Source organism: Xiphophorus couchianus, chromosome 6, assembly GCF_001444195.1.
Source record: "Xiphophorus couchianus chromosome 6, X_couchianus-1.0, whole genome shotgun sequence".
NCBI classification, from domain to species: domain Eukaryota; kingdom Metazoa; phylum Chordata; class Actinopteri; order Cyprinodontiformes; family Poeciliidae; genus Xiphophorus; species Xiphophorus couchianus.
This window is the reverse complement of record NC_040233.1, coordinates 13436777-13450968: the sequence shown is the minus strand read 5'-3', so window position 1 is coordinate 13450968 and position 14192 is coordinate 13436777. Positions and strand designations below refer to the sequence as shown.

General features: G+C 37.7%; 1 protein-coding gene across 1 annotated transcript in view; it reads left to right on the top strand.

The window, feature by feature from the left end:
- The window catches only part of gpc1b (glypican 1b), a 70246-nt gene extending 57055 nt beyond the window's left edge, over positions 1-13191 (top strand). The window contains exons 6-11 of the mRNA XM_028020001.1: positions 1527-1692; positions 2426-2550; positions 4561-4680; positions 4941-5074; positions 7012-7187; positions 9034-13191. Of these exons, the coding sequence (XP_027875802.1) occupies positions 1527-1692; positions 2426-2550; positions 4561-4680; positions 4941-5074; positions 7012-7187; positions 9034-9239 (927 nt within the window). The 3' untranslated portion in view covers positions 9240-13191. The remainder of the gene's footprint in view (positions 1-1526; positions 1693-2425; positions 2551-4560; positions 4681-4940; positions 5075-7011; positions 7188-9033) is intronic.
- Positions 13192-14192: the final 1001 nt, after the last annotated feature.

The window sequence follows — 14192 nt, the reverse complement described above, 5'->3', positions numbered from 1 at the left end:
AAAATATGCATTTTTCTGTGCATGGGGGGAGGGGCAGCACTAGGTAACTTTGTTCACCATAAAGATACAGTAGCTAGTGTCCTTGTAGGACAAGGACATTAAATGACAGAAAATTATAGTTATTTCATCACTTTCTTTACCATCTGTTTAAAAAGGACATTAAGCCATAGTTTGAAATTGCTGCTGTTTAAGATCAGAGCATGACCAACTAATCAAATACATAGAACAAGTATTTTTAGGAGTATATATCACAGCTTTACCATAATTCGTGTTCTAAAGGTCATGTTTAATCCACATTTGTATGTCAGCAAAAATTATATTAACCTTAGTTGACCTCACATTGCTTGTTTCATCCTATCATGTGCCTTTTTGGTATTCTGCCCAGTCATTGCTGTATACTCAACTAACTCTTCTGCTCACTTAAAAGCAATCATCTGACTCATCCCTAGCTAATGAGGGTAACAGTATGGATGGAAAAATGGAAAAAAAGGAATGAGGGTGTGACTCATTCGTCATATGAGTTGAAATTGTGCATGGAAATGTGTTCTTTTTTTTCCTTTTCTGTTTCCTTTGCACTTTATGTTGCCTCTCTAGTATGACATGCTACTTCCACTTATTCAGATTTAAGAAAATCTAGATTAATACCCTAACATGGCAAGTCAATCTTTATTTTCAGTTACCTTAGTTACTTCTATGGAAAGTTGACTTAAGCACATTCCATATTTTGTAGAATGATCAAAGTGTCTTTGTCTTTTCTCACTATCGCACATTATTGCCCTATTTTTACTCCAGATTTGATCAAATGTGGCTTTAACTGGGACTTTATGGCTGGAGGAGGAGTTTCCAGTAAAAGCATCAAGCTGGCCCAGATGTCAGCTTAGAAGAGCTTTGTATGCGTAGCTAGGCTCATTCCACTTCTCTCCTTCTTTCTCCCTCTTGCGCACACACACACACTCCATACTTCTTGAGGTTTTGTATGCATAGCTGTACTCTCTTGTGAACAGAGCTTACTGGTATTAACCCAGTTTCACTTTTCACGCACGAAGGCCTCTTCCCCTTTGGGAATGGCCTTGTGGAATAGGAAGAGAAATGCAGGAGGCAGGGACGACAGAGTGGGCGGCTGAGAACACTTGTATCAATGTCAGGGTCTTTTCATCACATGTAAAAAGAAAAAATACATTTTAACTTAGTGGTTTCCAAGGGCACAGTGCCAGAAGAAACTACGGTGAAAATTCAAAGTTCGCCACAGGAGGTGACCTCCCACTGTTTTGTGGCTGTTACTGCCTCAGCAAAAACCATACTTTTCACATTACATAAAATAAAGTTACTTTTGCATAACCCAATTTTCATTTCTGCAGTAGAATAAAAAAGTGTCACAAGGGAAAAAAAAAGAGTGATCAAATGTCCAGGTTAATTAACTTTTGATTTCAGATTTTCACTTTAGAAAAGTGAGACGTGTTTGATAGAACTGTGTTTTTATTTTTGTCGTGGGACCAAAGTTTATTTTTGCCTTTGCCTGACCACAGGTGCCACTGAGTCAGAAGTGCATGGGAGCTATTATGAGGATGACTTACTGTCCCCACTGTCGTGGCATGCCCACTGCTAAACCCTGTGCCAACTACTGCAGCAACGTCATGAAGGGCTGCCTCGCCAACCAGGCTGACCTCCATACAGAATGGTCACATCTAGCAGGTCAGAGGACACTCACGTATACTCATACACATTGCGAGGATACTGTAAAAGTACATGTATTCATACCAAAACATTTTTGTGCAAACCTTTAGATTTGGTGTGGAGTGTACTCGTACAGCATCTTTTTGCGACTTGACAACCTTTACATGTACAACTTAAGTGTATATTTTGCTGTCAACAATTAATGTCAGCCTCAAAACAAAGTAGAGTTTAATTAATTCCAGCTATCACTAAAATCTGCTTTGTGATGGATTCAGAAGTCTTAACTTGCATAACATCAACACCATCTTTTAGGGAAATATAGACCCTACAGCTTTAATGAGAGTCAATGCAACTTCTGAAGTGTTTGGTGCAATAAATTCATAACACTGGCAAAACAAATCTGTAAAAAATATTAGAACATAACTTCTGTTCATTGATTTCCAACATTAAATGAAAACCATTGAAGTAATGGGACAAAACGTCTTTCACTTTAGCCTCCCTACATTGAATGTCCCATTCCTTTAAAGTTTTCCCATATAACTTTGCAAATCATTAACTAACAGGTGTGTCATATAATTAAAATAAAAGTATGATACTCAAGCACCAATGATTCAGTTCACCTGCACATCTTCTCATGATGTTTTGTTTATTAACACACTGTGTTAATAAAAGTTGCTGAACAGATGACCAAAATTTTATACTAAAAAACAAGTTATTCTTTCATTGTTTCTTATTTTTTAATGCTTTACAGATACAATGATTGAGGTGGGAGAGCGCCGCTTGGATGATGTGGAAAGCGTGATCCCTTACCTCCCAAATCAGATATCAGAAGCCATGTTTAGTATGATGGATAACATGGAAACCATCAACAGCAAGGTAAGATTGCACTTTGATTTACACATAGAGATTTAAATACCTACTCAGCTACAAAGACTGTTTTTATTACAAATAAAAAAATTATGTACTGATCTATCGAGTATCTTCTGCTTACCCGAATCTGGGCCGCAGAGACAGCACCATCAGCAAAGGGTCTCAGGCTTCCCTCTCCTGTGCCACTTATGCTAGCTCCCAGAAGTGCTCCCAAGAATAACCTTGCAGCAACCCCTATAACATGACCTGAGGAACGTGGTTGTAAGCCTTCTGAAGAGATAAAAAACAACTGGACTGAACAACCAAACTCCCATGGATCTATAAGCTGTTGCTTGATGGAAAAAATCTTGTTTTTTTTTCAATTCTCAGGACAGAAGCTAACCCACTTCTCCTGAATCTGAGACTCGACAGACTGTCAAAGTCAAAGAGTAAAATTCAACCAGATATTCTGAGGTGTCCTATAGTATGCAAAGTAGGGGCACTCTCCTTGGTCCTCTTACTTACAAATTATTATCGCGTCCATGTCTACCACTTTGCAGGTGTAGTCCCAACTTGCGAGGTGACTTTAAAGAGGCATGTCAAAGCTGCTGACAAGGAAACGTTTAACTATTATATTGCAGTGACTTCTGAAGTGGTGATGGAATCACCTTCTCTTGAGTCCTTAGCCCTGTGTCTTCCCAGGTGGATCATGCCTTGTTTCCACTGAGCAGCGCGGCACTGCTCAGTGTATTTTGGTTTTCCATTTAGCCCAATTCCATTGTAAAAATGGCCCATTCAATCAAACCTGAACCCCACCACTCCTAGACCTCCTTTAGTTGTAAGTTGATAGGACAGAGGCACAGTATGACTAGGTGGAGCTACTGGCGTCACACAGCATAGTCCATTGATTTGGAAACAGAAAAACCTGTTTCATAAGACTTCTATTTTCTCCTGCAGACTTCTGTGTTGCTGCTGAAGGGAATATTTACTTAAAAAGTAATTTAAAGTTTTCAAAAGCTTTAAAAATGTTAGATGTGTTTGCTAAAGATGTAAAAATAGCATCATGGATAAAAAGTCTCCACTGTCTGATATATATTGAAGTACTGTCTTTTATGTCTAGTCTTTTCACAATCTTTGTTTACATAATACACTAAGCGTCTCACCGCATTCATGCTATTGTACTGCTTCTTATATCTAGTTGAAAATGAATGGTTTTGAGTCATGATGCAATCTGCAGGCAAAGCTTTTATTTACAGGCATAATGATGTTTGGGTAGCAGTTCTATATGGCATTCAACAGCAACTGGCAATATTACAAAACAAACTGACTGGGCTGTTTAGTGAAGTTGGAAATCCAGGTGGATGGCAGGAGAAGAAATCAAAGCTTCCTCTGTTCAGGTTTCCTAAAGGGCCAGTCTGGCCTGGGGTGAACTGTGGCCTGGTGGGAGTGTCTCTCACCTGTGTCAATATGGTAACCATACACAGTGTGAGCCTTTGATTCTCATCTCTTTATGAAAGTACTGTGTTTAAAGTTCAGTGACATTCATTCTGGCATGTAGCTTTATCCCAACAATAATGTGCTGCAGTATCATTGATAAAACATATTGGAGCATATGGTTTTTGATACAGTTTTTAAAAACCTGTTTGAAATAAATAAATAAAATCAAAAATTTTGTTGTGCATGAAGTTTCAGAGATTTTGTTCTCGTGTGTCTGTGTTTCAATATATTGTCTAACTTGTATAATCGATGGAGACAAGTAAGACTAGGTTAGCTGAGAGTCAGGCTACAACTGAAAAGCACTGGCTGATCTTTGGGTCATGCAAATAATAAGTGCTATGTGTCTTTCTTAGTTTTCAAAAAATAAGGTTTGTTTCTACTTCTACCAAAAAACTGTGTTCGCTTACAATGTTGCATATTCACTGAGAGCGCTTAATCGCATCATCCTTTAACCACCCTTTCATTAATTTGTCTCCTTTATAATGTTTTTCCCCACCCTCTTCTTTTCTTTTTATGTTTTCTTGATTCCACCTCTTCCAGCTGTTCCAGGCATGTGGCAGCCTCAGTGAAGGAGGAGCCACCAGCTCCGGATTTGAAGATATCACCAGTAAAAGAAGGGTCGTAGTCGATGACAGGAGTGTCATCAAAATGCCGAAGTCGGTTAGTATTTATCTAGCTGATTCTAAGCTTTCCTGACCTGTTCAGATATGCACATAATTAGAGGTTAAACCCCATTAGCTTGTGCACTCAGCTTTGTGTAGACAACTATTCAATGATTAGAAGCTGATAAATATTAGATGGGCGAATCTGTCAGAAAATGCACACCATCGATGACTAGTGCATTATTTTCCTTACCCCTTCTATTTGAGGCTGCTTAGTTACTGTTTCTGTCAATGATCTCATGATCAATTCTGCTTTAGGTGTCTGATGTCAACATGAAGCTGAGAGAAATACGACCATATTGGGTTTCCCTACCAAAGGTTCTTTGCAGTGACAGAGTTGCCAGTGGAACCGGGGCTGAGGACAAGTGCTGGAACGGCATGAGTCGTGCCAGGTAATGATGATTGACAAAGGACTTTGTTGTGAATGCTTAATTCATATGGAGATTTTTTTTTTTTTTCTTGATATCATTCAGCGTTTTCACAAAAAGTTTATATTATGGGGATAATTAGATGTAAAGCACTGTGCAGTTATTGTAAAACTGAGCAATTAGGGTTATTCCCCTGCCAGATTTTTGCCAAAACAAGGAAGAACACTTTTAGCAAAAAATGACATTATTTTAGGAAGGTGATGATATTTGAAAAGAGATGGGAAGATATTCCACTTTATTTCACCCCATCTTTCCTTCAAGCATAAGATATTTTATTAGTGAAATTTTTCTTGCTATTTCTATTTATCAAACCCAAAAGAGAGCAAACACCAAGTACAAGTCAACAACTCTTCTCCCTGCATCTTGTAAAGTTTAACTGTAAATATTTGTTTTCCAATTGTCTCATGTTTCAATTGTCCCTGTTCTCTACTTCAAGGGTACTCAACAGTCGCCCAACGTACAGTTGAGCAAATATTTCTCCATGCAGTGTGCACTCTGTGACTTTTATATTTAATTATATCCCTCTTCCTTTTCACTGAAAGATTTTCGAATATTTACTAGTAGAGGTTGTTTTTGTGCTTCAAATAAGTTTTCTGTAATTCAGTGAAATTCAAGTTCTAAAAATGTATTTTTGAGTTTGGGCAATGTTAGAAAAATGTAGTTCGTTCATTAAAAGTGACTAACAAGACAAGAATCACAATAATTTGAGTTTCTTTGAGTGTTTTACTTGCCAACAAGGAAAAGTACACAAAATTGGTATGTCAGTGCACGTCTAACAAACAGTTAGAAGGATTATGTTTTCATACCGAGTCTGTGCAAAGATGCATCAATGGGTGATTTTTGCAGCCTTGCACAAAACACCTGATAGAGGTCAGTTTCTTGCCTCCTAGACAAGAAATGATAATGAACAAACATTTTTTTTCAACAGATGTCTCTAACTTGCGTTCTCAATCACTCTTGGTGAACAGGAGGTTAAAATTGCTCAAATATAAACTGAGATTTTCTGGATGAAAACAATGCTCAGTTATTCTATCACAATGACAAACATTTTATAGCTGAGCTATATTCACACAAAAGGTTTTAATGCTCATTTCAATTATTTGCTCAAATCTGATTTGTTTTCATTTGGTTGTTTACACTCCAAATTAAACCTGACTGCAATGATTGTGTGAACAGTTTAAGTCCCTGAAGCGACCCTCGTGTTCAGAGGAGGAATGCTGATGTCACACACAAGTGTATTGTTCATGGAGGTAATGGATGGAGCTGCTTATAGATAGATTTTAAAGTTTATTCAGCAATGGGAGCTGACAATATTGTCACAAGATCATAACAAGACAACAAAAGTTAATCAAAAGAAAGCACAACTAATAACAATGGCCTTTTGTGGATCAGAGCCAGGGAGGTCAGATTGTGATGTGATGCTTCTGTGACACAAACATCTTTCATAAGTTCATAATCATAATTTTCAGCCATTGTTCACATTCAAATTTACCACTTTTTGCTTCTTCTGATGCAGAGTTATGATGTATGTCTTACATGAATGACATAAAACCCAGATAAAATGCGACACGACCATGCAAACTGCAGATGTTTAAAAACAATCGTGGTGCTATCTGAATTAGCACCACAAATGTAAATGGCACAGATCTGATTTGTTTTTGGGAGGTGTGCAATAAGATTGGAAGTAGGCTGTTCAGACTGCAGTGAAAAAGTCAGGTTGCATGTGGATGAAAAAAGTTGATTTGGGTTGCATTTGCCGGCTGTGTTAAATTAGCCTTAGAGTCACTACAAAGTCATCCAAATAAGCATGGATGACTTGCTTATTTGGTAGATGAAACTGGTAGATAAATATATGCTGTGACCAGTGACCATGACAATTTTGAAATGCTTATGTTTACCAGATATCTGCCTGAGGTGATTGGTGATGGCCTAGCCAGACAGATCAACAACCCTGAAGTGGAGATCGACATCTCCAAACCAGACATGAAAATCCGCCAGCAAATAATGCAACTGAAGATCATGACCCACCGGCTGAAGAATGCTCTTAATGGCCAGGATGTGGATTTTCAAGATACCAGTGAGTAATTTGAAACATAGTTTTTACCATCCATCTTCTTTCATCCATTACCATCGTCTGGAAACAAGTCTATCTGATCTATGCTGATCTCTGCAGTTGGGCTGTTATGTCTTTCCTTCATTTTTTTATTTGGAAACCTTGCAAAATTAAATTAGAGGGATTAATTAATGTTTTTTAAATTAATGACTTTCAACATGAGTGACATACAAAAAATGATTCGTTACCATTTACATTTACCAAATACATTTTCAACTTCAAATTACTAAATGATTTCATAGTTACGTTTTTCAACATAAAATATATATCAGTTTGAATTCCTGCACTTTTAAAAACGACTTGTCAATTATTTTACTAAGAAAGCTTTTAGAAAAGAGCTGAATTTGCTATTGAAATTGAAATATGTAATATTGTGCTATCATCAGGTCATTGCTATAATGTTTGTGCATAGCCCTTACATAATTGTATTGGTGAGTTGCCTTTGAGTCTCCTTGTTTGTCGCAAGTTATTTTCAGATATTTTAATTTGCCATTCTTGTAATTAAGGAAAGTGTTTTGTAGTTTTCTTTCAGCCACGTGACTGACACTTCACCACAACTTAAGGGGCAGTGCAGCTACTGAACATATGCATTATCATATGTCCAGGTGGTTTTCTAACCCTGATGCAGAATCATGGACTGGACACAACATAAAAGGAAAATGATTTATTTGCAAGAGAAAAATAACATTGCAGAGGGTCTGGGGCTCTGGCTTCTGGAACCAGCATCTGTAAAGCAAGGCAAAGACTGTGAGACAAGCGATAACTTGCAGTAAACATGAGATTGTGGAACAGCTTACGGCCTTGTGAAGTGGCATAGTCATTGGCGGGGGTAGAGATTCAACCTATGCAGACCTTCGTACAAGTTTAGTCCAGAGCTGCATAGACCGAGTGGTTTGTGAGGGCAAAGTCTGAGCAGTGGAAGGTTTGGAGAGTGGGCAGGCAGGTAGGTGGTTTCAGAGCTGCTGTGCTTGACCGAGGAGGTAGGTGTCTGGAAGAGATTTGACACAAGGAGCTTTGACAAGGTGTTTTGTGAAGTTGCCAGAAATTAGTTCAACCTGGAGAGCACAGAATAATGAAGCAATAGACAGGTTCTCAGGACAGGCAGTTTTAACTGAAAACTACAGCTCAACCAGTCAGACCCTGGTGGCTTGATTCTACCCAGAATAGGCAAACTATTTTGGGAAGGTCAAATAATCCTTCAACATCTCCTTAAGAACCTCAGGTGGTGATTAAATAATTGCAGCCAGGTGTATCGTCTGCAAAAAGATCCACCTCGCCCAATGTTTGAAGAAAAAGTCTTGTAAGCACAAGCACACACGCACAAACATAAACGCACAACCTAGATCCTGACATAAACAACTGGAGAAAACTTGCAACCAGCTGCGTAGAATGGAAAGGCTGCTTAGAAAGGAAACACTCTCACTTATCTTATCATTGCGCAAAATTGAAACACAAGGTACATATGCAACAGTGTCACAGATGTATAATTATCTTCTCAAATCTTGGTTGATATACTGATAACTTTATATCAAGGTAAACTGAAATCATGGTTTCCTAATTTATTTGTAAAGTTGTTAAAATTTCCAAGACACGCGTTATACGAGACAGCTTTTGTACATTGTTAAACCTGGAATATCCATAAGGTAGGCTTTCAAAGAATGCTCTTGTAACATCGTAACATTAAGAAAATTCAGTGAAAGATGTATTTTCCTTTTCTTTTAAGTTTTAGAGAGGGGAACTTAATGTAAAGACATATAAAATGTAATTACCACATGCTTAACAGTCACAGAAACACCTTTTTTCTTTATAGGTGATGATGTCAGTGGATCAGGAAGTGGCATGTGTGCAGATGACATGTGTTCCCGGGGGCCACGCCTTGTTGCCCCAGTGACCGAACCACCCAGAGTCTATGCCTACCCACCAAGGAATAAGGAAGTGAGAGGTTCAGCGTCACAAAGTCTCCCTTCATTCAGCATCCTTTTGCTTTCACTGCTCATCCTGTTGCTGCGGCGATAATTGGTGGGAGAGTTCTTCTTCCTGGGACTGAGTTTGGGACATGGGGGACTGGAGAGTTTTAACAGACAGGGAGGAAATATTAGGGGTTAGTTTCTTTGCCAAAAGTAAGCCAATTAATAGAAACAATAGCAAAAATTACTCGAATTGACCTTCTTTGGTTTTAAAACACAATGAAGTCATGAGTATTGATCTGTGTTTCTGTTCTTCTCCTGTTCTTGATTTGTCGGTATTCTATGACACTGTTAGAGTTGGTCTTTTGGCATCCTCTAATGGTTTGATTCTAGTGTTTGGGTTCTCCAAAATAATATTTTCACCTAAGACATTATAAAACTGTACAGCTAGCAGTAATTTAGATATTGACATGATGGGAAGAAGGAGAATGGAGCAATGCGGTAGCCCCTATGTGCACATTTGATCTCCACTTTTAATCTGTAGAAATTATTTATTTATTAGAAGTTATCAATAGAGCAATAATTAGACTATTCACATCTCTGGTTTAAAAGCAAAATAAATAAATAAAAAACACAATCTAGATATTCAAAAGACAACTTTCAGGAAGGATAATCTGAACAACATGACCCATTAGACCTGTTGATGCGTTATGCTTTGCAGTGTTATTACATGTAATCTTTTTCTGCAGCGGGATCTGAGCTGATGCCGTCAGCACTTTCTGCCCGTTTATCTCTAATCTGCAATAAAAGTCGTCATAATATTCACACAGACATGTCCCTTCTGTCCTGTCTTCCATTCCATCCATCCACTCCTCCATTTGCCCCCACCACATCCAACTCCCACACCACCCAGTTACCCCATTCTCCTGCTGGCAGTGAAGCATCAAGCTGAGGTTCCGGTTTAAGCAAAGTGCTCACATGACCGGATATAGTCTCAATTGACAGAGAGTGGAACAGTGTAGTTAGTTAGAAGGCTGCCCTTGTCACAGAGCAGAAATATATGCAGAAGCAGAAATACAACTTTCTTGCCCTCACGTTGTTCAGTACTTTTTTCAGTGTTCATGGCAGATCAAAGTTATTGTACACAGCCAGAATTTTAGTGCTGTGGGCTTTATGTGTGCGTGTAGCAACAATTACAGTCAAGGCAAATCAAGCACATCCTTGAAATTTACTATTGTTTTAATGGCAGATGAAGCAGTGTACATATTTTTTGTTTGTTCTTTTTTGCGTTCTTGGGGAAAATATCAAACCAATTCTCCCACTGATGTATTTCTATCATGATCTGTTTGCCACTTATTTCCATGCAACATTTCCATATGAGTGCTACTTCTTAGTCTGACTCCTTCCTCCCCTATTTTTCTTTTTTTTTGCTCGTCAGCTATAAAGACCTATTGAACTCTTTTCATGCTTCTACATGATGTCGAGGCAAAGATGACAATGACACAGTCCTTTGTTATGTGTCAACCTTCCAGGGAATGTTTTGGGAAAACATTATACCTTTTCCTGATAAGATGCTAGCTAGAGAGAAACGATGTACCACATTTTAATTCAAAGATGCGTTGCAGTTCTCAGTTCGAATGAATTCACATGCAGGATGAGGGACAATGCTTGCATGTACTGTATGTATGAGTTCATTGCGTAAATCCGAATGTGTGTACTTGTCTGTGACCGATAAAGCAAAGAGGGGACAAACAAGAGAGCCTGCATAAATCTTGTTTGGATGGCACAGAAAGGAAATCTATTAAAACGTTCTGGTCTATTAAAATGCTCCGGTCTAACAATGTATGACAGAGCGCTGTTAAACTGACAGCAATAGGAGATTAATATAGTCCATTTTTCAAAAATAGCATTTTCAACTACTGCTGTAATAGCTCACATTCTGTATTAATGGCTTCTGTACTGTCAGAATTGCATGTGACAACGAGATTGAAATACAGGAATTAAATTGATGTGATTTTTAAAATGTGTCACTGCTCCAGATGGGACAGTCCATGGACGTTTATGTTAAAAAACAATTTTCTCTGTGTACCTAGATTTTTGGAAATAATGCAACTCCAAAGTGCATTTGTTTTATGTGATAATAGAAAAGTCTCTTATACTGTCTTCTTTCTTTTTCTTTTTTTTCTAAAAAAAAAAAAAAGAGCTCTATTAATGAATGAGTTGTTTCTGTTTAACTGTGTATGTCTTTTTTTTTGTCCCTGGTTAGAAAATGTGCCTGAGACTGCCTTTGATACTTTGGGGTCACATTAAAGATATAAAGAGAGAAATGGTACAATGTTGGTTGGTAAAAAAAAAAAAGCAATATATTTTAACAGAAACCTTTAGTACCACTGCAAGGGTCTCAGTGTGTGACTGAGAATGAATGTGAACGCCCTAATAAAAGCAAAAAATTACTCACTGACTGTCATGGTGACATTCCAGCTCAAAGACAACCCTTTGACTTTAGAACGATAACTTCAATTTCAGTGACTCCCTCACAATGTCATTGGCTGAAATTTGCACAACCCCCTCCAAACCTCACCCTTTTTTTTCATTCATTTTCTGATCTCATTAGTTTGCTCTCCTTGTCCCCCTCCCATTTACCAAAACATGCACTTTTATGAGGCCACAAAATGGTATTGTCTGCACAAAGACATCACAAGGTACTCGATCAATGAGAAAGTCAACACCTTCCAGAAATGACTATTGATTTGGGAATGTGTGTATGCAGATAGATGTGGTCTGGCATGCTGAGTCCTGTTTGAGGACGGTGACGGAGTGTAAACACGAAGCTCCAAAGTGTGAAAGGAAGCTTGATAATGGTTTGCACTGATCTCAGGTCAGCATGTATCCTACAACCTTGCCTTCATTCATCGCTGCTCAGTTCCTTGCAAAAGTATTCATACCCCCTTTTTATCAATTTGTCACTTTACAAACACAAATTAGAATAAATTTGATTTAGATTTTTTTGTGATAGACCAAAGCAAAGCATCACATTAATATCAAGTCGAAGGAAAATGTTTTCAATGTTTTTCTTTTTTTTTATTACAAATAAAAATTTGAAAACTATAATATTTTTATGTATTCAGCACCAATTTGCAGAATCACATTCTGCTGTAATTACATCTTTTATGGGAAATACCCGAGCAAGATTTGTACATCTAAAGACTAAACATCTTGACAATTTTGTTTCCGACATAGCTCAAACTCAATCAGGTTGGATGGAGACATGAAGTTTTAGGTTTTGGTACAAATTCTGAATTTGATTTATATCTGGACTCTGAGTAGATCATTCTAATGCTTGAATATTCTTTAATCTAAACCCCTTTGTCCTATGTTTAGGGTCGTTGTTCGGCTGGAAGATGACCCTTAGAGCATTGCTCCTCATTTTGCACCATCCTTCCTCTGACCAAATGTAACTATTTTTCCTAAATTTGCTTAACTTAATTATCCCCACAGCATGATACTGCCACCACCATCTTTCACTGTGTGAATGGGGTGTTCATGATGATGCACATTGCCAGTTTTCTATCACACATTGTGGTTTGCATGTGACGTTCAGTATTGTGACTAGGACGTTCAGTATTATGCTTACCTGACCAGAGCACACATTTCCACTTGCTCTGTGTGTCCACTACAAGACTTGTGGAAAACTGTAAACTGGATTTAAAGTGGCTTTTTCCCACAATGGTTTTCTACTTGCCTCGACTATATGAACACTTTTGCAATGCACAGAAGTTGGCAAAACTGCAATGCATACTACCCATCTCAAAAACAATGTCCTTATTTGTGCTGGGAGCTTGAAGAGTGTTTCAAAGTGGTAACAATATATGGGGAAGAGAAATGTTTTATTTCTAGTTTAGATTTACATTGATTTTATTGTTATCAGAAATTTATTGAGAGTCTGTTTCTATGGTGAAAACAGGTGCCATGAAGAGCTGGAGAAATATCTACAATAACATGTCTCACTTGCTGTTGTACCTGCAATATTGTGTCAATTATATACATTGTAAGATTTTCAACTTCCCTGTGTCTGGTCTCTTCAATCAAGGGTGTAATTTTATGGGTGTCTCTTGAAAATTTAAGTAGAATCATATGATGATGTGCAAGTGCATCATAATGACTTAGAATACCAAAAAGTAACATTTGTTTCAGGAATTCAATTTTTAAAATGTACACATTTTTTTACACTTTGACTTGAATGCAGCAATTTGAACATCTAACTTTTTAAGATAAGGTATAGCTTTCTTTCTTGAGATTGTCAGTAACTGTCTGCTAGGTCACTTTCAACAAAGTAGTCTCCCCATGATGGTGTAAACTGTATTCATAAGCATTATATGTCAAACAGTTTTTTTATTGTTATTGTTGTCATTTTATATAATATCTCCTTTTTTAATAAGCTTATTTCTAAGTTTATGTTTGCTAATCTATAGTCATTGAACCCATTCACAGTCCTAAATGCTGGAACTATCCAGTTGTGAGTGAAAGACATTTATAACATGATGTTCTCAAGGTACTGAAATGTATCAACTTTTCAATAATATTCTAATTTATTTAAATGGACTTGTATTTTCTCAAACTAGCTGCCTAGATGAGACAGAATTAATGCATAAGTGAAATGCTTTTGAGAAGAGAAATGTGCGATGCTCATTGAACTGACCACACCATCTGTTCGAGTCAATTTCTTGGAGTGCAGTGGGGCATTCCACTACCTGGAAAAGGCCATTGTTTTCCAGGAATGATGTCAGAAGTGACAACTGCTGTCAAGTGTTGTCACACTGCAAAGCGGCCACATACTCAGAGCACACTAAGTGCATTGTCTTGTTTCCGTGTGAAGACAATAGTATTATAAGACCTCTTGGGTTTAAAAAAAAGCACACTTTACAGTGATCATATGGGAGACATTCACAAACAGACCATTGTGAAACTGAGTAAATGCAAGAACTGCAAACCACACTTTAGTGGCATCTGCACAGTTGCCTTTTCTTTCAGTTTTGTACTATTTGTTTTTCACATTACATTG